The sequence below is a fragment of the Myodes glareolus genome, chromosome 12 (assembly GCF_982192425.1).
Source record: "Myodes glareolus chromosome 12, mMyoGla1.1, whole genome shotgun sequence".
In the NCBI taxonomy this organism is placed as follows: domain Eukaryota; kingdom Metazoa; phylum Chordata; class Mammalia; order Rodentia; family Cricetidae; genus Myodes; species Myodes glareolus.
The window spans coordinates 82,273,540-82,297,308 of NC_142037.1; the positions used below are offsets into that span (position 1 = coordinate 82,273,540).

The 23,769-nt window shown below is 49.4% G+C and overlaps 1 protein-coding gene across 2 annotated transcripts in view; it reads right to left on the minus strand.

The window, feature by feature from the left end:
- The window catches only part of Stk24 (serine/threonine kinase 24), an 84,271-nt gene that overhangs the window by 14,908 nt on the left and 45,594 nt on the right, over positions 1-23,769 (minus strand). The window contains exons 3-4 of one of the 2 annotated variants that reach the window (XM_048421782.3): positions 9,716-9,838; positions 6,090-6,146 (exon numbers count right to left, since the gene is read on the minus strand). In XM_048421782.3, coding sequence (XP_048277739.1) covers positions 6,090-6,146; positions 9,716-9,838 — 180 coding nt within the window. The remainder of the gene's footprint in view (positions 1-6,089; positions 6,147-9,715; positions 9,839-23,769) is intronic. The other variant, XM_048421784.3, reaches the window with a different exon arrangement.

The window sequence follows — 23,769 nt, forward strand, 5'->3', positions numbered from 1 at the left end:
TGTACACATCCTTGTTTAAAAAGTTGACTTGAAAAACGAAAGAAAAAGGAAAAGCAGAAAATGCAGCAGACAGAAAGGGGCTTCATTTGTAAGACACAGTGCATCCATCCTCACTTACAAGTGTAGGAAAGGTCACTGAGCTCGTGGCACCGAGACAGTCCACAGGCACAAAAGCCCCAACAGCAGCTCTTACCGAGCAAGTCCCCTAAGCCAGAAGAAGACACAGACCTGTGTGACCAGCTGCACTGGCTCAGGTCTGAAGTCCCAGCCCTTAAAAGGCGGTCCTAACAGCAGGACCACCCCAAGTTCCAAGCCAGCCTGAGCTCTGATGTCCTCAGATTGTCTCAAATATTAAAAACCAGGCTGGAAAGCTAGCTCAGCAGTTAAGGCCGTTTATTTCTCTCACAGAGGACCGAGTTCAGTTCCTACCACCACATGATGGGTCACAATCATCCTGAACTCCAGCTCTAGGGGGATCTGAAGCCCTCTGAATTGTGCAGGCACATGCATGGTACACATACATACATTCAAGCAAAGCATTATTCATACACAGAAATAAAATAAATATAAAATAAAAAACAAAACTAACCCGTGCATCTTACTCCCAAGGAAATGACAGCTGGGAGTCACTGCACGTCTCGTGACTTTGCTGACACCTTTTGACATCCCAAAGGACACGTGTGGCCCAGCATGGGTGCCCACTGAGTCCTTCGGGCACTGTGACGGCTCTTTTGGTTATCAACTTGACTACATCTGAAATGAACTAAAACCCAAAAATGGTTGGGCACACCTGCGAGGGATTTCTGATTAATTAAATCACTTGATTAAATGATTAGAATTAAATCATTTCGATCCACCTCTAATCCAGATCTTTGAGATGAGAGGCACACCTTTTAATCCAGGCCTCTGAGGCGGAAAGACCCGCCGCTAACCCGAGTCACACTTCCTGCTGGCAGCCTCTCTTCGGCTGCCTATGTCTTCAGGAGTCCAACACATACCGAAGACCAGCCGAGGTACTAGGCCTCGGGGCTGAACGGCCTCCCCCACACAGGCAGTCACTGCTGGATCAGCTGGCCCACTGTCGGGTCTCCTCCAGAAGACCAGCTGAAGAGCCACCTGCACTGCAGGCCAACCATGCCTGGTGCAGCTTCCCGGCTCACCCCAGAGGCCCTTCTCCTGGCGGCCTAGCACTTGAGCCCCTCTGGCTTCCTTCATTTAGAACAGAAGAGAAAGGGCAAGCACCTTTGAGATTATATATGCAGAGAAAATCAAAGTGCGGGGTCCACCGGCCTGCCGGGAAATCACTGCCAATTCTAGCCGAGGCACTGTGCTCAGATGAGAACAGCACGTCTGTCCTGTTCCACAGAGCATAATTTTTTCCAGTTATCTGACCAAGAGCCCTTTTTCTTCTTCTTCTTTTTTTTTTTTCTTAACAGGAAACATATTGAAACCCCTGTTCCAAAGACCATGGTCTAGGACACACTGACACACCGAGTGCTTGCTTCCTCCGTGTCTATTCTTCAGTGTTTAATCTTCAGACTGAAGCAAACACATTGCTCCAGCCCCTTAGAAGGGGACGACAGAGTGCTTTTCCCGTCTGTCGTTCTCACACCAGAACTCGGGGTCTGAATCTGCAACAAGATCTCAGCCCAGCACACTGGCGCTCGGCTGCCTGTTCCTGCCCCCTGTACCTACTGCTCACTGTGGGCTTCCCTTCCATGATGCACTTGTACCCTGGAACCATCAGCCAACACAGCGTTCTCCTTTAAGTTGCTTTTGATCATGGTGTTTTAGCACAGTGGGAGAAAAATGACCACAATGGGAAAATGCATATATCTCATCCACGGGTGATTCCTAATACCTTCTCACACATACACATACACACACACACACACACACACACACACACACACTTCACCCTCCATTCTTCCTCTGCTGGACAGATCACACACCTACCCAACTACAGACCATCTACTTGGGTTCTACAGAAGCATCGTGTGGGCCTGACGACTCCATTCTCACCATGGAACCAGACACATGTCCACTCCTAATCCTGACTCTGGACAAGACCATGGAAAGCCCTAAGAGAGGGTACATGTGGGAGGAAATGCATTTCCACCTTGTCAGAAATGCTGTTCCAGAGTACTAAAAGCAGCTCACCCTAAATATCCCGAAATTCTACCTTGTTTTTCCAAGCCATGTTGTACATTCATTTTTAAGTATGTCAAACATCTCTGACTGATTAAGTAAGTCTTTTATACAGCCACGTTCCTTCATAATTAGATTCCCAGGCTGGCACTTAGGCGCTCCGGCGGCAGACTGCCTCATCTTTCCATCTGACAACCTTCCCCTCTCAGAGCTTCACTAACCTTCATCAGCTCCACCCCTCCCTGTGTGTCCTCACGTGCAGCTCTACACAAGAAGACTGGAAGGGTGGATGGGTGCATATGCATGTGCGTGTGTGCGTGTGAGATCTCCACAGACTCAGCTCCAAAAAGCAGCAGCTCCGCTCTGTGCTCTGCCTGGGCTATGAGACTCTAACCAGCAGCACGCTACTAGGCCTGGATTACAGGGTATGAACACGCTCTCTAAGTCATTGCAGGCATCCTGGAGGCAGCTGGACCTGTCAGAGATGATGGACACAGAAGATTCCAGAGTAGATGCCAAAGAACTCAAGAGTGGAACTGCGGGGCGGGCGTGTGTGTGTGTGTGTGTGTGTGTGTGTGTGTGTGTGTGTAGGTCCTACAAATACTTTATTATTTAATTTTAAATTTAAAAAAGTCAACCAATTGAGCACGTTCAAAATCAAATATATGCCTGTTTTATGCTCATGGCTCTCAACGTCAGTGGAGCCAGACGTGCTGGCGGCTGTTCTCCTTTCCTCTGTCTTTAGTAAAAGCTGTCACAGCACCAGCACAGCCGCCTCTCCCGCTGCCACCCTCAGAAAGAACTCCCTGAGGTCACAGGCCAACTCCACATCAATTAACAGAGACAATAAGTAAAGCCAGTCTGAACTTGTCAAAGAAATGGTCCTCACAGGACCACACTCTGACGCACATTATTCTGATTATTAACTTTCATTAAAATGCATAGAGATCCTCCCAAAAATCCTGATTATTTTCAATATTCAAAACATGCCACACCCCGTTACTGAAGTACTTCTTTTCTCTTTGAGGATTTGGGGGCAAAACTGACAGACATGTGATAAAAGATGGGGGAAAAGGAGGTCAGGCTCCAGGGTGAGCAAGCGGAGCCCATGAGGTCCCTTGGGTCCACTCCACCAGGAGCTGCCATGGCTGGTCCACGCCCATTCACAGGGGCCCCAAAAAGGAACACCCTTTCTTTCCATTCAAGATGTTTGTGTGGACGGTGGGTCCTGGGACTCAAACCACATGCACTGCACAGACCCCAGTTACTGCAGATCTACGAATGAACACGCTGACACATTCAGAGACACTGCAGCTGTCGGGGAGACGGGGTCCCTGCGAGCAGCTCTGTGTGTGCCACAAATCAAATCCACTGTGGGCAGCAGTGGATCCAACTGCACAGAAGCAAGTGACTGTCTACATCCCTGCATTGCCCCTGCCCAACAGTGAAAAAATGAAAAGCTGGTTTTTGTTGTGTGGGTATTTATAGAAAGGACCATAAAATATATCCAGCTGGGGTTTTTCCCATTTTAATGTCGCAGCTTAGCCTTGTGTATTAACTTTCCCCTGAAATCTTTGTTCTGAACAGTATTTTAAGCAATCCGTATCGTTCACAATAATGTGGGGTAGACATGTCATTTTAGGAGTCTGTCCTCTCAGGAAACTACCTGGCGGTGGCATCCTAAGAAAGAAACAGCTCTCGAAGCAGGCTGGGGAGACCACTCTCCCGGAAAACCTGCTGAGCCTTCTCGGCTCTCAGCCATCACTCAGCACGGGGGCTGCCACTCACAAGCCTACCATGGACAGGGGTCAGAAGAGTACAATCACATTCATGTGCTGTGCACACATGCTTGTGTGAGTCTGCACTTGTCTGGAGTCCAGCAATCCACACTGGATATTATCCTCAATCCCTTTCTCCATCCTTTTTTTCTTTTTTTTCCTTTTTTTGATATCAGGTCTCACACTGATTTGGCTAGAGTAAGCTGATCAGTGCGCCAGGGCTCGTTCTGCCTGAACCTTGCCACTCCAAAATACAATCTCTGGTGTCAGCTTTTGCTTTTTGAGACAAGGTTTCACTGTATCTTTGGAGCCTGTCCTGGAACTAGCTCTTGTAGACCAGGTTGACCTCGAACTCACAGAGATCCACCCGACTCTGCCTCCTGAGTGCTGGGATTAAAGGCGTGCGCCACCACCGCCCAGCTTTTACGTGTGTGATGGGGATCTGAATTCAGTCCTCGAGCTTCACGACAAGCACTCTGCCGCCAGCTGACATCCACTGCAGGAACATGAGAGAAACGGAGGACTAGCGCTGGGCAACAGTGTTTCAAACACACAGAAGCTCCACTTTATGGGGCTGCGCATCTGCGCGAGCTCTGCAAAGCCCAGCACAAAAGAGCACCTCCTCCTAACGTCCACGGCCCTCTCTGTGGGCTGGCGTGTAATGGTGCGGGTAAGCACTGATTGGCAAGACAACCAGACAGGAAGTAGAAGCTGGTCAGTGAGAACAGGAGGATTCTGGGAAGGAGAAAGCCCATTCCTCCCCAGTCCTATCCCAGCCATAGAAGGAGGAAGATGTGATTGCCCTGCTGAAAAAGGTACCGAGCCATGTGACTAACATAGATAAGAATGGGTTAATATAAGTTTATAAGAGTTAGTAAGAAGCCTGAGCTAATGCGCCAATCAGTTTATCATTAATATAGACCTCTGTGTGATTTTTTGGGGGGACCTGGTGGGAGGACAGAAAGCACTCAGCCAGCAGTGTGAGGCACCATTTTCTCCAGAAGGAGAATCCTGGGTTAGGCCTGCTCCATCCTGGTGCACTATGGGCAGGATCAAAGGTGGCCATGTGTGCAACATCTCGCCTGATCCCAAACCTCAATAATCAGATTCTGCCCCGACTCTGGGAATGAAAATGTGATGAGCTTAGGCTGGGAGCTGTTCCCATCGGAAATATAAAAACCATGGCAGCAGGGCTGGAGAGACGGTCCAGCAATCAGGCACTCTTGCTGCTCTTCTAGATCACGGGGTTTCCTCCCCAGCAGCTCACAAGTGCCTGCTCCTCAGTTCCCAGGGATCCAAAGCACTAGGCATGGAGAAGCATACTGACATACATGCAGGCACACGCTGACATACATGCAGCACACACCCATACACATAAAACTTTTCAAAAAAAAAAAAACCCGAAGGAAAACCACCATGGTGGCTATTATAGTAGTAACTACTCTACCAGAGGGTGATGATTCTGATCTGAAAAACTAACTCTAAGATAAAACAATCAACTCCACACAAAAGTCTTCATTGCTCTGCAGGTTAATTTACTGATTTATAACAAAGCAACCCTCTCCCCTAGTGCTTTCAAAACAGCACTATAACTTTAAATTCTGTATAAGAAACAAAAACAGATTAGGAATAGTTTTATGTTTCCTTAAAAGAACTGAAATGGATAAAGAATTCCTATTCAAACCAACAATGAGTAAGAACAGGCTGAGGTGTGTTGCACAGCCACAGGGGAGCAGGCTGAGGTGTGTTGCACAACACAGGGGAACAGGCTGAGGTGTGTTGTACAGCCATGGGGGAGCAGGCTGAGATGTGTTGCACAACACAGGGGAACAGGCTGAGGTGTGTTGCACGGCCATGGGGGAGCAGGCTGAGGTGTGTTGTACAGCCGTGGGGGAGCAGGCTGAGGTGTGTTGTACAGCCATGGAGGAGCAGGCTGAGGTGTGTTGCACAACACAGGGGAACAGGCTGAGGTGTGTTGTACAGGCTTGGAGGAGCAGGCTGAGGTGTGTTGTACAGCCGTGGGGGAGCAGGCTGAGGTGTGTTGTACAGCCATGGAGGAGCAGGCTGAGGTGTGTTGCACAACACAGGGGAACAGGCTGAGGTGTGTTGTACAGCCATGGAGGAGCAGGCTGAGGTGTGTTGCACAGCTACAGTGATACTTACTAGATCCAGGGCAGAGCCTCCACCAAGATATTCCATTATTATCCATAATTTAGTGTCCTAGAGAAGAAGAAAGAGGGGGGAGTTACTTTTAAAACAAAACTAGAAAAAGTATTTAAGCAATTGGAAAGAAGACTTTGTTATTATGCTGGACTACACATTTCTATAAACACCAAAGCAAGTGTGCAAAGACAATCGGACACAAACCCTCCCGCACTACGACCCTGAGGACAGCACTGGCCTGGAGCCCTGCTGGAGAGGAGGACTGAGGGCTCTTCCATCTCGACACTACCCCACTGGGTACCCTCACACAGCCCACAGTCAGGAACAGGACACTTCCGGTCCATCAGCACCGCACCAGATCAAGCCACCAGCTTCTCCATGAGCAAAGGGAAGAGCATGCGCTCGGCCCACAGACCCTAAGGTAGCTTCGGATCCACTCCTATAGGAAGGCCGCGGTTTCTAACACACCTAGAGTCACCAAACGCTCTCTTCAGCCCTGCCGTACCTGTGTGTGACTCTGCCTTCCAGGGCTCTCTCTTGAAGCTACTCCGCCACCTGCACAGGACTACAGGTAAGGCGGCAACCTTCACTGCTTACTCCATTATGGGAGGGCTGTGCTCACCAGGGTGGGGTGAACACACAGAGCGCCCTTCCTGAGCTCTGTTCGGGACAGTGCTGCACCTTGGTTCTCAGGGGCTCCACTGAAGTCCCCTCCCCACTTCCCCAGCAGTGGCCGAGGTTTAGTGGTTCAAGCTGGGAAAATTCACCTGCCTTCTCTCTTCTTGTCTTGAATCAATGGCCATCTATCTGTCTGGTGTTCATTTCTGATCCATTTCAGCTAACAACAAATTGAGGTGCCAGGCACATGGGGGGACAGTTAGGTGACTGTAGTCCTCACCATGAGAGGGAGGTAGCATGCTGACCGTATGTGACTGTCAGGGAGGTACTGATACACAGACCACATGAGGAGAAGGTCCTTTTAGAACTTAAAGCAAATTCTGCCATCTGAAGTCAGTGCATGAAGAGAATTTTCCTAAGCCTTTTAAGGTACTGGATTATTAATCTATGAAGGCAAGTCCAGGCCGGCTGGGGAGCAGCACCAAGCCCCGGACGGCGTGCTGGGATCTACGCTGTGTCACACAAACACGGCATTTATTCAGCAGTTTTCCTGTCAGGGCTATTTGAAGAAGGATCTGGCTGGACTTCCAGAAACTTAAGTAGAAAGAGGGGCAAGGACAAGCATGATGACTTGTGGAAATGCCAGCGTGTACGCCGACTCGGAAGAGGGGAAGAGGAAGGGACAGCGGCACGGTGGCTCTGGGCACACAACCTGGGAACTAGAGGCAGTGAGTTCAAGGATAGTCTTGGCTTCTGAGTAAATTATAGGCCAGCAAGGCATCAGTGCGAAACTGTCCTCAAATGAACAAAAATAATCCCCCAATACATTCAAGAAAACCCGAACCTCCTCGCACAAACAAGCTTGTGGGCAGACATCCCTCAGCTCACTCCTCCTGCAGAGAAGCTGCTTTCTGAGCGAGGGATGAGATGGAGCAGCCCTGTTTTCCATGTGGCCCTGGGTCACTTCCTTCATGACTGGACTGGTTTGACTGAGCTCCCATCTCTTTTTCCCCAGGCTTTGGGGTTTGTTAGCAGCCAAACAAGTTCTAGGCAGCCTTGACCCCACCCCATTCCCAACCCCTCCTCCACCCTACCTCATGCCCACCCCACTGTGCAATGGCATCCAGAGAAGCAACCTTTCTGCTGTCGCCCCAATTCTTCCCGGAAAAAAAAAAAAAAAAACCCAAGTGATGATGCCCGTGCCCCTCAGACCTCCAAAGCGCCACCTCCCACAGTTCCCCCTAAACCTGCCCACCAAGGAAACCAAACACTCTCCTGATACGCAGGGGGTACTGGGACAGTTTTCTGTCATCCCAAGACTACCAGGGACCTAACAGCCAAGCGGTCAAAGGCCAAGAAGATACAGAAAGATGAGCACCCCATTTCTGCCCCTTTCTCCAGGACCAGGCCGGGCACTACCCAGGCACAGGGCCCTGCCCAGCAGAGCAGCTGCACCCAAGAACACCAAGGGTCCAAGGAACCAGCGTCGCTGTGGGAACCACACCAGGAAGAGGGCTAACCTGTCTCGGCAACCAGTTGAGCAAGCAGCGTGGCCACTCAGCCGCCCAGGAAAGCTGGCAGCGCCCTCTCCACAGTCTCACTCACTACATCTCAATCCCCACAATGCCACAGAAGGGCAACCCTGCAAAGTGGAGCTGGAAGGCAGTCTGGGCCTGGAGCAGGGACTCGCCCCATAGTCCAATAGTGCCAGCACCTGGGGACGGGGGGCACACAGACCACCATGAGTTCAAGACCAGCCTGTGCTGCAAGACTTCTCTCTCTCTCTCTCTCTCTCTCTCTCTCTCTCTCTCTCTCTCTCTCTCTCTCTCTCTCACACACACACACACACACATACACACCCCTCCCTTAGTAACTCAAACCTCACAGTTCGTGTGATCCAGAGATAACGAAATGGAAGCACTCTGAGGCTCACTAACCAAACACCAGTCATGTCAGCACCCACAAATGCCTGGAAATAACCTGGTGAAGCCAAACTGGCCCAATTAACCAGATCAAACGGCTCAAAGCAAAACGAAACCTGAAAATGACTCATCTTCATCAGAGGCCTCGGTCAGGGTAAGGAAGTCTGAGGAGCCTGTGCTGGAGAAGGAGCCACGCTAGACTACTCAGGAGGACCACTGACCTCAGACCTCAGGAAAAAAAAAAAAAAGTTCCTAGTGAGACGTGAAATGCCAGAAAACACAGAAGTAGGTCAGTGACGATGACAAAGTTTACAGAATAATTTTTCACGGAAACTTCCATGTAAATCATCAATGACCCAATCTTCTTAGGGAAGTAAGATCACTATTCAATAATCTGCTTACTAAGTCAACTTAGGAGTCAAAAATTATTCTTCAAGTACCAAAGTATATATACAGTGAGGAGCTTCCCTGCCACCCACAGCCCCCAAGCTGCCAACAACAGACTATTAAATTACGTGGTGTCTTGCATTCCTCAGAGAAATGGTTCAAGCGTGTACGGGCATGTGCACACACTCACTGTAAAAATCCCCTGTTTAACAAAATGCTAACACCCTACTCATGGGGGCATACCTTCTTTTTGACTGAAACTTTCCTAGAAAGCATCTCTAGAAACCATGAAGGGTTTGTGTCCCTTGCCCTAACTAGTCCTAGCCCTACAGACACCAGAGGGTTTATGTCCCTTGCCGTAATTAGTCCTAGCCCTACAGACATCAGAGGGTTTGTATCCCTTGCCGTAATTAGTCCTAGCCCTACAGACATCAGAGGGTTTGTGTTCCTTGCCCTAACTGCCTGCTGAGCACGGCCAGTTGGGCCTTTTGCCCTAAAACTCCAGCTACACTAACCCCCTCGCCCCCGTGCCCCAGAACATGGCTGTATTTGGAAACAGCATCTTTGAAAGGGGAGGATTAAGCAAAAATGAGAGCATCAGGGTGGCAGTGATTCAATCTGCATGGTGTCACTAGAAAAGTCCATCAGGACACAGCACAAAGTGCAGATCTTACGAGGACAGGAGAAGAACAAACCAACCTGCCGAGCCATGGTCCTCAATGTCCAGCCTCCAGAACTATGGTGGTGTGGGGTGTCCTTCTGTATATGTGTTGCTTTTGTTATGAATAAAGCTGTTTTGGCCAGTTGCTCCGCAGAGTAAAGCTATACAGGAAATCCAAACAAAGACACAGAGAGAGTAGGTGGGGTTGAGGAGATGCCATATAGAGAAAGATGCCAGAACATTACACAGATTAACAGAAATGGGCTAATTTAAGGCATAAGAGCAAGGTAGGAACACGTCTGAGCCATGGCCAAACAGTGTTGTAATTACTACAGTTTCTGTGTGATTATTTGGTCTGGGCGGCTGGGAAACAAAAGCACCGTCTCTGTTTACGCTGCGGGGTTACAATTTGAGCCACCTGGTGTTGGACTAGAAGTCCAAACATCACGGAGGAGTTGCTCCAGACACCACTCACATAACCTCAATTGATGTAAAAGTAAGAGGATTTTTATTCTGTCATGACAGGGCCCTTCAGGTTCAGGATATGAAGTACATCTGATAGCTGTTACAGTCCATCTTTTAAAGTGAAAAGCCACAAACACAAGGGGGGGCACCTGTAGGTTGTTTTCCAACTCATTGGATTGGCTTATTTAAAAGGTCACTAGCAGTGATTGGTCTGTTCCAGGGCAGGAGAATAGCTGCGTGGTCAGGTGAGATAAGGGGAGCATCTGTGGCCTCCCTGACCTTATTCTAGTGACTAAATCAAACATCAGGAACTGAGTCAACATCTGTGGGTTGTATTTGCCTCAATTCCCAGAATGGAGTTGTGTTTGAAGATTATTCACAAGGACACAGGAGGATGAGCAGTCCAGCATGTTGGGGGGGGGGGGGGGGGGTGACTGTCCCGTTTCCAAATGCTAAGAGGCTTCAGAAAATGTCTTTAGAGCTGACAGGCCTCAGAAATGCATTTAGAGTCTTTCACTGGTTTGCAGAACACGCTGATATCCATTACTGGAAAGGACTTGAGGTCAGATGTGTGTGGAATTTGTGGAGTAAGAGATCGTACAAAAGAGGCCCGGCCTAAAACACTTCATCTAACGTTGTGCACATATCGCACACACAATCTGATGGGGTTTTCACTGTGATCTGGATGTGCCTGTATTCTGACTGACACTCATCGGAATTCTCTAAGCCAAACTGTGCAGGCGGCGCTCTGTGGTGTCACCATAGTCTCTGATGTGGCAGCCCACAAACTAAGGCGGGCATTAATCACTGATTACTCCTTGTGTGTGGCGGGGGGGAGCTCAGAAATGTCTGTACTCTCAATGCACAGCTGAACTTCTCACACAAACGAATCATGTCTAGACCGGCTCCAGGGATGAACCTGATGGGGAAAACAGGGACAGAGAAAAGCTGAGGTCAAGTGGACTGAGCTCTCGGATAGAGAAACCTCAGCACCCTTGTTTATTACATGCAGTTGAACAGGGAGGCAGTTATCACATACAAGTTAAACAAGGAGGCGGGGTTATCACACACAGTTAAACAAGGAGGCAGGGTGTTCACACACAGTTAAACAAGGAGGCGGGGTTATCACACACAGTTAAACAAGGAGGTGGGGTTATCACACACAGTTAAATAAGGAGGCGGGGTTATCACAGTTAAACAAGGAGGTGGGGTTATCAAACATCAATAAACAAGGAGGCAGGGTTATCACACACAGTTAAACAAGGAGGCAGGATTATCACATATCAATAAACAAGGAGGCGGGGTTATCACACACAGTTAAACAAGGAGGCGGGGTGTTCACACACAGTTAAACAAGGAGGCGGGGTTATCACACACAGTTAAACAAGGAGGCAGGGTTATCACACATCAATAAACAAGGAGGCAGGGTTATCACACACAGTTAAACAAGGAGGCAGGATTATCACATATCAATAAACAAAAAGGCGGGGTTATCACACAGTTAAACAAGGAAGCGGGGTGATCACACAGTTAAAAAGGAGGCGGGGTTATCACACACAGTTAACAAGAGGCCGAGTTATCACACACAAACAGGTTATTACATACTGATAAACAAACACTCTTAACCACTGAGCCATCTCCTACCTCTCAAGTTTGGCTTAGCTTGTTTTAGAATTGAGATTTTTGTCTGTTTCTTCATATGCTTTGGGTTTTTTGAAAGAAAGGCTCACCTTGCCTAGGAAGACCTCAAACTTGCTGTGTGGCTGGTGCTGACCTTTAACTCCTGACCCTCCCCACCGTCCAGTGCTGGGATTACAGTCTAGTAGTGCCACACTCAACACATTGCCCAGGGACCACCAGGGCACTGAAAGCCTAGCAGGGAGCCTCTGAGGAGTCTTAGGCAAAGGGCCTACTCCTGCGATCCACTCGGTATATTCCTAACAGATGTCGTCCAGCCTCAAGTCTGAGCATGGTGCTGCACTGTGGAACCTCTAGAACTAAGCCTTCTCTTCAGCACGCAGCCCGCTGTATAACAGTTAATATTCAAACTCCCTACCACACACCACGTCTCAGGATCACAGCAGCTTTGGAAGAGAAAGCGTGCGGCATCACTGCTCGGCAACAGTGTTTAGATCCCAGACTGAGGCTTAAATATGCAAAACATGAATTGTTGGAACAAGAACTACAAAGTGCATTAATATTTAAGTTAGAGGTAATATCACCCTGAAAACAGCTGCATTTCTGTAAAATATTTAGCCTAAGTGGGATTTTATTTCAATTCAGTCTTTTAGATAAAAAACTCCAAACAGAACTGCCACATGTCTCCAGGGACCTTCTTCAATTACACTAGCACAGGGTGTTCAGGAGAGAAATAATTCTGGGCCCAGCCTCAGAGACAGCACAGTTTATAAACTCTTTGGCACTGAGCCTGCCCCATAACTGATGGTGAAGTAAGCATTCCCTCGTGATCTCAAAGCAAGTTCCCCATACTGCTGCTAAGTCCACCAGGAGCAAGTGAGGGTCTCTGCTTTGTCCCCAGTCACTGTGATGACATCACGAATCCCACAAGCCGTTCTGATTTTCTCCGGGACGAGGACAACTGCTTTCATTTGAAATTTACTACGCAGAGAACAACCATGTTTGTGCAACCATGGCAGCTGTGCCGGACAACCTGGAATGCAGCTTACACTGGAGAAGCCTGACTGCTGCATGGGAGGGCGGGGTCCCTGGTCGCCCACACAGAGAAGGGACCCGACTGCTGCACGGGGTCCCTGGTCGCCCACACAGAGAAGGGACCCGACTGCTGCACGGGGTTCCCTGGTCGCCCACACAGCAGTCAGTTTAAGCAGCTGAGTGCACAGTAACACGGGGGAGCCAGCTCTTCCTCCCCTCCAGCCCACAGCCCATGTCCAAGAGAGAACCAACCGCTCTGATGCTCACTGCAGGCACCACAGGATGAGGCTTCTGTTTACTGCTGGGAGGAGATCCACTCCAACTATATCAGCACAACCATGGACAGTGGAGAAAATGTGCCCAGTGTGGCTGGACCCTAGACCTAGGCCACCAGTCTCTACACAACCATGACGATCCAGAGCCCTCCACATCCTGAAGACCACTATACACTCACACAGACGGTCCACCGGCTACTCTCAAGAACACTGTGCCCAAAACAGGAATCCGTGACACCACCTAGAGAGCCCTGCGCCTGCCAAGTCCATAGACTCTGCCCACCTGCCCTCCTCACAGAGACTTCGTGCATTTGCAGGATTCAAACCAAATACTAAACTCCAAAGCCGGAGTTTAGGACACTCATTGGAGCTTTGTGGCTTTCCCGTTCTTAGCACATGGTGTTCCTCTGGCAGCTGGCTCCCATCCCTTGACTCCGCCCTTTGCTTTCCCTGACCTCTATTTAGCTTTCCCGCCTAGCCTTATTCTGCCTGGCTCTAGGTAAATTCAGTTTTATTATAATCACTAAGAGGAATATATATTCATAGTCGACAGAAGGACTATGTGCATACAAGTGTCCTTGTACAACAGCAGACAGGTCAGAGAACAACAGACAAGAACTGGGCCTACTTAGCAGAAAGTGCTTTTGCCTGCTGAGCTATCTGGCTGGCCTCCTCCTCATCTCTGAGACAGGGTCTCCCACTGAAGCTGGAGCTCAACTGGCCTAAACGGACTGAGCACAAGGATCCTCTCGTCTCATGACCACCCCACCTCACCCAGCACTACGGTTATAGGCACACAGCGCCGCACAGCCAGCTTCTCAGAGGTTAGCGGTCTGGACTCAGGTATCAATTAGTTACTCCCTTAAGCTACTTTCTAAGAGAGAAGGGGATAAATGACTGTCAGTTTACCGCCACTGCTGTGGTTAAAGCCTGAACAAAAGAAAGGAGGAGCAAAGGATCAAAGAAAGCCCAGCCTATCAGAACCAGCCTGTGAGTGCTGTAAGGCGAGCCCTGGGGACAGTGTGACCTGCAGCCTCAAGAATCAAGGCAAGACCAGTCTTGTGATTTGCTGGACTGCTCACAAGGCAAGCTCTCAACCTTGAAGACTGTGGCTGCTGCAGGAGGTCACCGACTAGGAGAGAGTGGCATCCTATGAGCTGGAATGGAGACACTAGGGAAAATGCTGATGAAGGTCAGGATTCAAAACCCTGAGGAGTTCCCATGACAGTGAGGAAGCCTACGGGTGGAGACCTGGGATAGAAGGAAGAGTATTCCCTAAGCGTGCCCCTCCAGCTGTCTCCCCTAGGCAGGGGTATCCACTACCTGACATGTCCTGTGAGTTCATGGAGGACAGGACTGGGAGCGAGGGAGAAGCCATCAGGAATGTGGAGGTCCTGTGGCTGCGGCCAGTTTCCCTTCTATCTCCACTGGGAGACGTTCCTAGCAGTTTCCCTGAAAGCAGCTACAAATAAGGACCTCGTATCCTCGACCTGTTCACCCCGCGCCATAACTGCACACATTCACGGAGTACAGTGTGGCATCTTAAGGCACATCTAGGGCAAACTGGTGCATCAAGGTAACTGGTATTTCACCTCACTACTCTGCATCACTCCCTCAGGTTGCGAAAAGACTCAAAATCTTCTCTGCTCGCAATTCAGAAAAATCCAACTAACTGTGGCCAACCACAGTTCCCCTCCTAAGCCGAGACACCGGAGTTTCTCCTCCACCCACCCTCACCTCTCCAAGTTCCGGCAGTCACTACTCTACAGCCCACCTTTAAGGTCTGCTCTGTGAAACAGGTCCCTGTGGACTGATGTGTGGACCCAAATGTTCACAACCTCCTGTTTGCAGGCTCCTCCGTGTGTTCTGAGTTAATCTTTGGAAGTGAGACCAGCTGGTTCACTGAGGCCTTGCTCATTTGCAAAGACTCAGCACTGGGCTGGGCAATTCGTGTCTGCAGTGCCAGCTCTGGAGAGACTGAGGCAGAAAGCCCGGGGTCCAAAATGAAGGTCTGTTTAAAAATAAAACAAAAGCACGGGTGAGGCTCCGCGAGCTGCTGCAGAAGCTGTCTCCCCAGGACCTGCGAGCCTGCCAGGAGGTGGTGGAGCCAGGGAAGGCAGTAAGTAGGACTACGTGGACACGAGAGGTCACACTGCCAGACCTAAGGGCCACTCTGGTCATGGCCACTCTGGAAGGACTGTATCATATGACTCCCTAACTCCAAGCTAACTGCAGGGAAATAAGCCTCCACACCCAAGGTCGGGGAAACCTCAGAAATGTCTGCACACAGATTCAACACAAGTCTGACGGAAAAGCTTCTAAGTGTCAGACACCCAGATGTCAGTCAGCTAAGGGTTGAGCTTACGGCAGCATTCAGCTCGAGTGCTAGACTGCTCTACCTCCCTTGTGTAGGAAAAGACACACAAACCCCACAGCTCAGAGTCCTCAGATCTCACAGCATCACCATCCTGGAAACAACTACATTTTACCCTAAGAAAATTTCGGTAACTGTCTATTTAATGTGTCATGGTCCTTTGTCCCGTCAGCCACATTTTAAACCATTTTCCAGAGGTGGGTAGCAATAGGCACCTGTCACCCCAACATTTGAAAGCAAGGGGGACCTAGAGTTCAAGACCCTGTCTCCAAGGGCAGACAAACCATACATTCAAGGAAACTCTTCAAACCACCACAAAGCTCCAACAAGCAAGCGATCTCTGAGTCGTGGAGAGGAGTGGGTTCAGGGGCCCTGCAAGATCAAGCCCCTAAGATTATATGGCACATATATCAAATGTGTCTATTTGATATAATAGACACAGTCTCTCATATGCGCTAAAACCATAGCTAGACAACCCAACATAGGCATTAATGTAAACACTACACACGTGAATCATTGAAGGAGTCTGTTTGTAAAGTGTGTACACTCCCACACGGTTTGCTACCACCCAAGATTGAAAAGATGGATCCATGGATTTGGAGCAGACAGACAGGAGAGAGCCACCTGTTGGTGCTAAGCTGGCCTCTCCACACTGGGCTCCTACCCAGGTTTCCAGTCTCCTCGTCGGCTCAAGTGCTCAGACCACTTTAAGAGTGATCTAGAACCTGGACGTTGACAGAAAAAAATGGCATCTCCAGGGAGAAGGGAGTCACACACTAAATCCTTTCAGGAAATGATGCCTGTCGAGCCTGCCTTAGAGCCTGGCAAGCTCTCGAGAACGTGCTATCGAGCCTGCGAGCCCACACATGCCCAAACTTACTTCATCGGGCAGCATCCACTGCATCTCCTCTGAAGCACTGTGGCTCCAAATGCAGCCCAGAGCTTCCAGCCCGCACCCATTTCAGACCAGAGCTAGCTGCCTCCAGGAGACAGTGTCAGGTGCTGGGCCCAGCTCAGTACAGCGGTGAGACACAAGCCACAAGCCACATCACTCCAGAAACTCCACAGGACAACACACCCACAGTGAGTCTGTACAGGGTCTTTCGCAAGTGTGCAGTCTGGATTCAGAACTGTGATCTTCCTGCCCATCTCCAATCTCCAGAGCCTTGGAATTACCACCAGCACATCACATCAGATTCACCAACACAATCTTCCTAAAACCAACCTGGTCATTCACACAGTGCTCCAACTCTGAAAGAAGACAGAGAAGGAGAGGACGCTGCCACTGTTAGATCCCAGCACTCACACCCCACGTGCTTTCAAACTCGAGTCTCTAACTCAACAAAGTGACGAGAAAGAGTTCCACTTTCAAGAACTGGGATGTGGCTGGCTGAGCTCACTGTGGCCCCGAGGGAATGCACTGAGCAGCAGAAGCCACAGAGAACCTTGACTTCGTGCCTACAACACTGCCATGGGAAACTAGCGCATCCCCTCCCCTTCACTCAGTATCAGTTCAGTTTCCTTTTTTTCTTTTTTGTTTTTGTTTTTTCAGACAAGGTTTCTCTGGTGCAGCAGTTCTGCCGTCCTGGAACTCTCTCTGTAGACCAGGAAACTAGTCCTGCCCTTTCCCCTCCTGCCCCAGATGTGACCTTTTGCTGTGTTCACCACGCACAACTGATCGCCCTTGCTCCCACCAACCTTCAGAGCCCAGATTGGGGTGGCCTGTCTTTGCTTCACTATACCTAAGAGGTTCTGAGGGCAAGGCCACTTCATGTTCTCTCTGCATGGTAGCCACATGTAGCCCTGGGGCAGGGCCCTACAGCCAACCAAGGGCCAAGGGTCACAGAGGACCGCCTCAGGATCCAAAGGCACGGACACCGTGCACAGCTCTGACTACCAGGAGGGAGCTTTCTTCACACGGGAAATTCTGGCAGTTTTCAAAAAGCAAATGTCTAGAAGGACTGCCTGTGGGGAAGAGCACACCTTGAACACACTGGGAACATCTGCCTCCCTCATGTCTTCTGTAAGGCAGAAAGAACCCCCAGCTAAGTGCATCCCAGGAGCCTCAACTGTAAGTCCAGCAGCGAAGTCGAGAGATCCCATTCACCATCCACCTCACCAAGCTAAACGCGGATTCCACTGTGCACATCTGTGACAAGTCCAGGATAAAGACCCAGCAACTGTTTGCTCAGGAGGTAGCAGAAAGGGGCTATAATGTGCCCCACTGTCAACCGCCTGGCCAATGAGCCAACTACAATTTCCTGACTACAAAGCAGAGGCACATTTGGCAAAAACAGAAAAAGTCATAACAAATCTTTTATAATATTAGGCCAAATAATAGAAAATTTGGTACAATAGTAAATTCTTTTAATAACCTGGCATTTATGAGTGACGGATCAAAGCAGTCCACCTGGCACAGGAAAGAAAGGGCGCGGCCTGCAGAGGCTCCGGCACCTCCTAGGAAGCAAGCAGACAGTGTGGGATGCTGAGACCGTGCCAAAGCCAGGAGCCATCCTAATCCTCCCACACCAGAGCCTCACAAGGGCAAACCCTAACACGTGCACAGGTTTAACCCTCTGCTGGGGCTAATCAGAAAGAGGTCTGTGGTGTGGGGTCGCTAGATCTCTGGGAAACGGGGTCAAACCGCCAGCAGCGGCAGAGTCCCCCTCTTCTTTCTAGGTGTATCTTATCCTGTTTCTCCACAAGAGTTCCCCAAAAGTGAGTTTGTAGATTTCCACCTAAACTTTTAACAAGTTACCCCAAGTTCTATCAACACACAAGCACCCCACTCAAGGGAACCTTACACCAATGTGTGATAATAAGTACTCGGTATCAGAGAAAACATGGCTCACCCTGGCAATCTGCAGGACGCAAGAGCTCTTCCCTGGGCCCTGCAGCCTCACATCACAGGGAAGAGAAAAATTACAAAGTTTAATTTCTTTTTTTTTAAATACTTTTTATGGTTTATTTAACTTATTTATTTTATGGTTTATTTACATTGGTGTGAAGGTGTTAGATCCCCTGCAACTGGATCTTCAGACAGTTGTTAGCTGCCATGTGGGTGCTGGGAATTGAACCCAGGTCCTCTGGAAAAGCAGTCAGTGCTCTTAACCACTGAGCCATCTCTCCAGCCCCCAAAGTTTAATTTCTAACCCAAGGAAGCAGCTATGTTCGTTAAACAGCACCCCCAAAACAGAAATCCTACAGTTAAACAGCACCCCCAAAACAGATCCTACAGTTTCCTCTCACCCGAAGGGTTATTCACACTAAAACCAAGAATGTTCACCAACAAAGGATACATCACAGTTAGAAGCAGGGACAGAAAAGAAAAGTAGTTTAAATTGTCATCTCAAGCACTGGCGGACAGAAAACCTGAATGAAAACATCCCTGACGATATGAACAAAGAATCCAACAGGTGAGAACAGACACAGTCAGACTGACTGCTCACAGAAACACAGGCGAACACAGAACAGTCAGACTGACTGCTCACAGAAACACGGGTGAGCACAGAACAGTCAGACTGACTGCTCACAGAAACACAGGTGAGCACAGACAGACTGACTGCTCACAGAAACACGGGCGAGCACAGAACAGTCAGACTGACTGCTCACAGAAACACGGGTGAGCACAGAACAGTCAGACTGACTGCTCACAGAAACACAGGCGAGCACAGACAGTCAGACTGACTGCTCACAGAAACACAGGCGAGCACAGACAGTCAGACTGACTGCTCACAGAAACACGGGCGAGCACAGACAGTCAGACTGACTGCTCACAGAAACACGGGCGAGCACAGACAGACTGACTGCTCACAGAAACACGGGTGAGCACAGACAGTCAGACTGACTGCTCACGATAAAACACAGCTAAGCGTAACTAAATACTTTCTTTATCTAAGATTTGAAAAATTAGGAACTTTTCTTAGCAATAATTTAAAAAAAAAAAGGCAAACCATGCTCAACATCAATAGTCAGGACAGGGTATCATCAGAGCCAGAGAGAACCCAGCATGGTGACGCATGTCTGGAGTCTCAGTGCTTATGAGGCTGACGCAGGAGGATGGCGAATTGGAAAGCACCCTAAGTAGACAGTCAGAACGTTCTGTAGCCACTTGGAGACTATCTAAAACAGCAAACAGATGGCTAGAAATAAGAATCATACTTCACCATTATCAGCAACCATTTGCAAAAAAATAAACAATTTTCCCAAAAGTTACTCAAGACACCTGACATGGGAAACAAAAGCAAGTTCTCCCTTTGAAGTTGGTTCTCAGACATCGCATCACAACTCAAATATGGCTAAGACATCCAGAAAGTAAACATTAAATACACTGGCTCCCATCACACACAGACTTCTGGCACTTGGGTGGTCCTATGCACCACGGGGTACAAAGCCACCCCAGACCTCCACTCACAAAAAGCCAGGAGAACTGACAACAGAGCCATCTACACAAGTGGCTCTCAGACCTCCAGTGAGGGAAGGCCGCCGAGTGGGCAGTGGGGACCAATGCGTGGGATAGGACCACAAGCTACACCCACGGTTCATGCACACCCTCCTCATGGGCGAGCTTCCCCTGGCCCTTTAAACCTGGTGCAGTGACTCCAGCCCCAAAAATGTCAAGTCATTTCTCGTGTACCAATATTGAAATAGTATCTCATTTCTTCCACTGCAGTAAACATGCACAGAGTAAGAAAGCCTGCGCTCTGATGAGACTTACGAGGTGTAGATTTCTGTGCAGACCAGACATGTAACCTTACTGAGCAGCCGTCAGGACCCCTAAATATGCTGGAACTGGGACAATACCAGGGGTCGGCTTTCTGGAAAACAGCTAGAAAGAAGGTCCGAAGGAAGGGAAAGATCTGTCCGGTTCTAACAGGACCTAATGTTCCCCTGATTGTAACACAGTACCAGCAGGGCAGAAAGCCACAGTGTGTGCCCTATGGGTGTCTCCCTAGAGAGTGTCTTAAGGTTTGTACTGCTGTGATAAAACCATGACCAAAAGCAACTTGGGGGGAGGGGTCATTTCATCTTCCAGCTAGCAGTCCATCGTTCCGGGAGGTCAGGGCAGGAGCCTGGAAGCAGGGACTGAAGCAGAGGCGGTGAAGGAGTACTGCTTTCTGGCTGCTCCTCATGGCTTCCTCCGCCTGCTTTCTTATAGCAACCAAGACCAACAGCACAGAGGTGGCACTGTCTGTAGCGAGCTGGACCCTCCCACACCAATCTGACAGAGGCATTTTCTCAAACTGAAGTTACCTCTTCCAAAACGGCTCTACCATGTGCCAGCTGACAAAGACTAGCCAGCACACAGGCTACCTGCAGACGCTAACTGCACTCTGTTGTGCTAATTCAGAATATCTAAGGTCAAGAAAGTGGCCATGTACTATGCTGGAGGAGACAGTCCAGACCTGGACAGACAGACACTCCATCACAGACACTGGCCACTCACACCAACATCTTTCTATCTCTTTCCTGGGCAGTATAATGACTGCCTTTTCATTTCCTCTGGGGCAGGCAGTGAGGGAGGAAACCTGGGAGCTGGCACACCTCTTTTCCTCTCCTGCTGGGAAAATGATGGACATTCAGATTCAGCATTCTTACCAAAGCAATCCTCAATCTTTCAAACCAAGAAGTGTGTTCTGCTGGGAGAAAACTGGCAAGAAGAAACTCCCTCGGTAGCACAAAAACATTGGTCTAGGCTCTGTAAGGAGGCCATGGAGGACACCTATACAGACAAGAACTGCCCTTTCAATGGTAACGGCCCCATCCGAGGACGGACCGCTGTCGTCTGCCCGGACTGTCTTACATCCACAAGTGCAATGGCCTTGAGAAGCATCACAAGAACACGTCTGTGCACCTGTTCCCATCTCAGGGATGTGTAGCTCGCGACACTGTCACCATGGGAGCACGATGTGTTCAGGGCCACCAAGGCTGCTGGCCCCACGCAGCAGTTTCTGAAGTTCTGAGAGGACTCTGGCCAACTTTCACGAATAAAGTTATTTCTCAACTTGAAAAAAATAGAGGAAGAAGAAGAAGAGGAGGGAGGGGGAGGGGAGAGGGAGGGGGAGGAGGGAGGGGAGGAAGAGGAGAAGGAGGAGGAGGAGGAGGAGGAGGAGGAGGAGGAGGAGGAGGAGGAGGAGGAAGAGAAATGCGAGGTGTGGAATGCACCCAGCACACTGAACCTTCACCAGAATAGGTCCTTCCCAGAACTCCTCAGGGACCTTTTCAGTATTAACTTCTGGTAAATCTTGTGGGTAAAACACCCTTAACAACTTTTAGGAACTGATTTAAAAAAAAAAAATTAAAGCCCTCCCTGTAAACTCAGGATCTGAACCCCAAATGAGATAATGACCGCGTGTGCCGACACTGAGGGTCTGAAAAGCACACACTGAACTTCCTTTTTATCGGGGTCTCACATGTGACTTGCTTTAGAATTGGGACGACGCCAGAGAGCAGAGAAATGGTTCTCAAAGAGCAGGACAACCCACCTTAGCACACTGACAGTGAGCTTTCAGACATGAAGTCTGAGTCATGCAGCTGAGGTAAGCCCAGCAGGCTCCCTAGCCCTGCAGTAATCTTCTAAGTGGGCAGCTGAGAGGCCACCTGTGGTGGAGCACCCGCGGGAGGATCGGAGCAGAGCCCTGGCTGTGACCATCAGAGACCCTCAACACAGAATCTGGTAGGCTGGCCAACTTCCCCAAATACAGCATCAGGATCCTGCTGCACCCCAACCACACCGACCATCTGACAACTCCACAGCAGCCCTGGTCCTGCCTCCGCCCACCCTGTCCCGTTAGTCCCTGTGCACTGTGGTACAAAGGTTAGTACAGCAGCCGTGGGAGAAGGAGGCAGAGGCGTGTGGCTAATATCCGAGCTGGTTTACTTTTCCCCAAATTAAATACTTGAACAGCAGTGAATTCAGTTGAAATGGTATGTCATCACCTTTCCGACTTTCCCAGGCCTCGCGTATTCACCTAAGGGAAAGCCTGGATGCCGCGTGCTGTCTTTCTCCTTATGCTACTGTGTGGCTTTACCTGATTGGTCTAACAAAGAGCTGAGTGGCCAATAGCTCAGCAGAAGGAAGGATAGACGGGGTTGGCAGGCAGAGAGAATAAATAGGAGGAGACATCTGGGAGGAGAGGGAGTGAGAAAAAGAGGGGGGGACGGCAAGGGCCAGCCCAGCTACACAGCCAGGCAGAGTAAGAAGTAAAGAGAGGGAGAGAGCCTAGAGGAAGGTAAAGGGTAGACGGGGTAACTTAAGACAAGCTGGCTAGAAAGAAACAAGCCAAGCTAAGGCTGGACATTCATAATAAACCTCTGTGTATTATCTGGGAGCTTGGTGGCAGCCCCCCCCCCCAAAAAAAAGAGTAAAAGAAAAAGAACCCAACCCCACAGGCCTTCTGTCTGGGGAATGCGTTGCCCACAGCGGGGTGCGTCTTCCCTCGCCAGTTATTCTAAGATCATCCCCAGCCCACGCCTACAGGCCAGCCTGACGTAGAGGGGCCTCAGTGAGGTCTCCCGGGTGATCGTGTCAAGCTGACAATTAAAACCAGCCATCACAATGATCATAATTTTTAACCTTGGAAGAAAAAAAAATATTCTACAGTTCTATGACTTGATTATAGATTATCTGGTATATAAGAAGCCCTAGATTCAATCCCCAGGAAAAAGAAGAGACGGGAGATTAGTTCACTCTAAGTGAAAATTCTACTTTTTCCTGACCCTATCTCCAAAATTTCCTAACTTTAGATGAATATTTGCTAAAATATAAGCTAACTGGATTAGTAGTAAAGAAAGGCAAAAAAAAAAAAGTTTTACAGCCACCCATAACCATACAGCAGCAAATAGCCAAATTCTGTAAGATTCTTCCACACCTCACCAGCAACCCCCGTGAGATCAACCAGGGCCATCGAAGGCTGCACACGCCTGGACATCCCCCGCCCCCAGCACGTGCTCTCGTGGAGGCGCCTTCGTGTGCCCTCGGGACACTCACTGCCAACACTGTCACCACACATGCAGGAGTGAGGAGGGCGGGGAAGGACAGCTTTCACTCACTAATTCCCAGTTCACAAACGAGGAAGCAGGGATTAGAAAGAAAACAGGCTCTAGCAGCCCCACACCAACATGAATGCTGGCGAGGTTCGAGCCCACTGCCATCCAACCCTAGAAGTTACCATTTTCAGTTCCAAAGCCGCATAAACCTGGCAAACACAGACTGCCACTCTGCAACAAGAGACTAGCATTACCTCCTAATTCTCATTTCCTAATACTCGTTTTGGTGAACTGAGGGGGTCTCAAAATTTTTGAC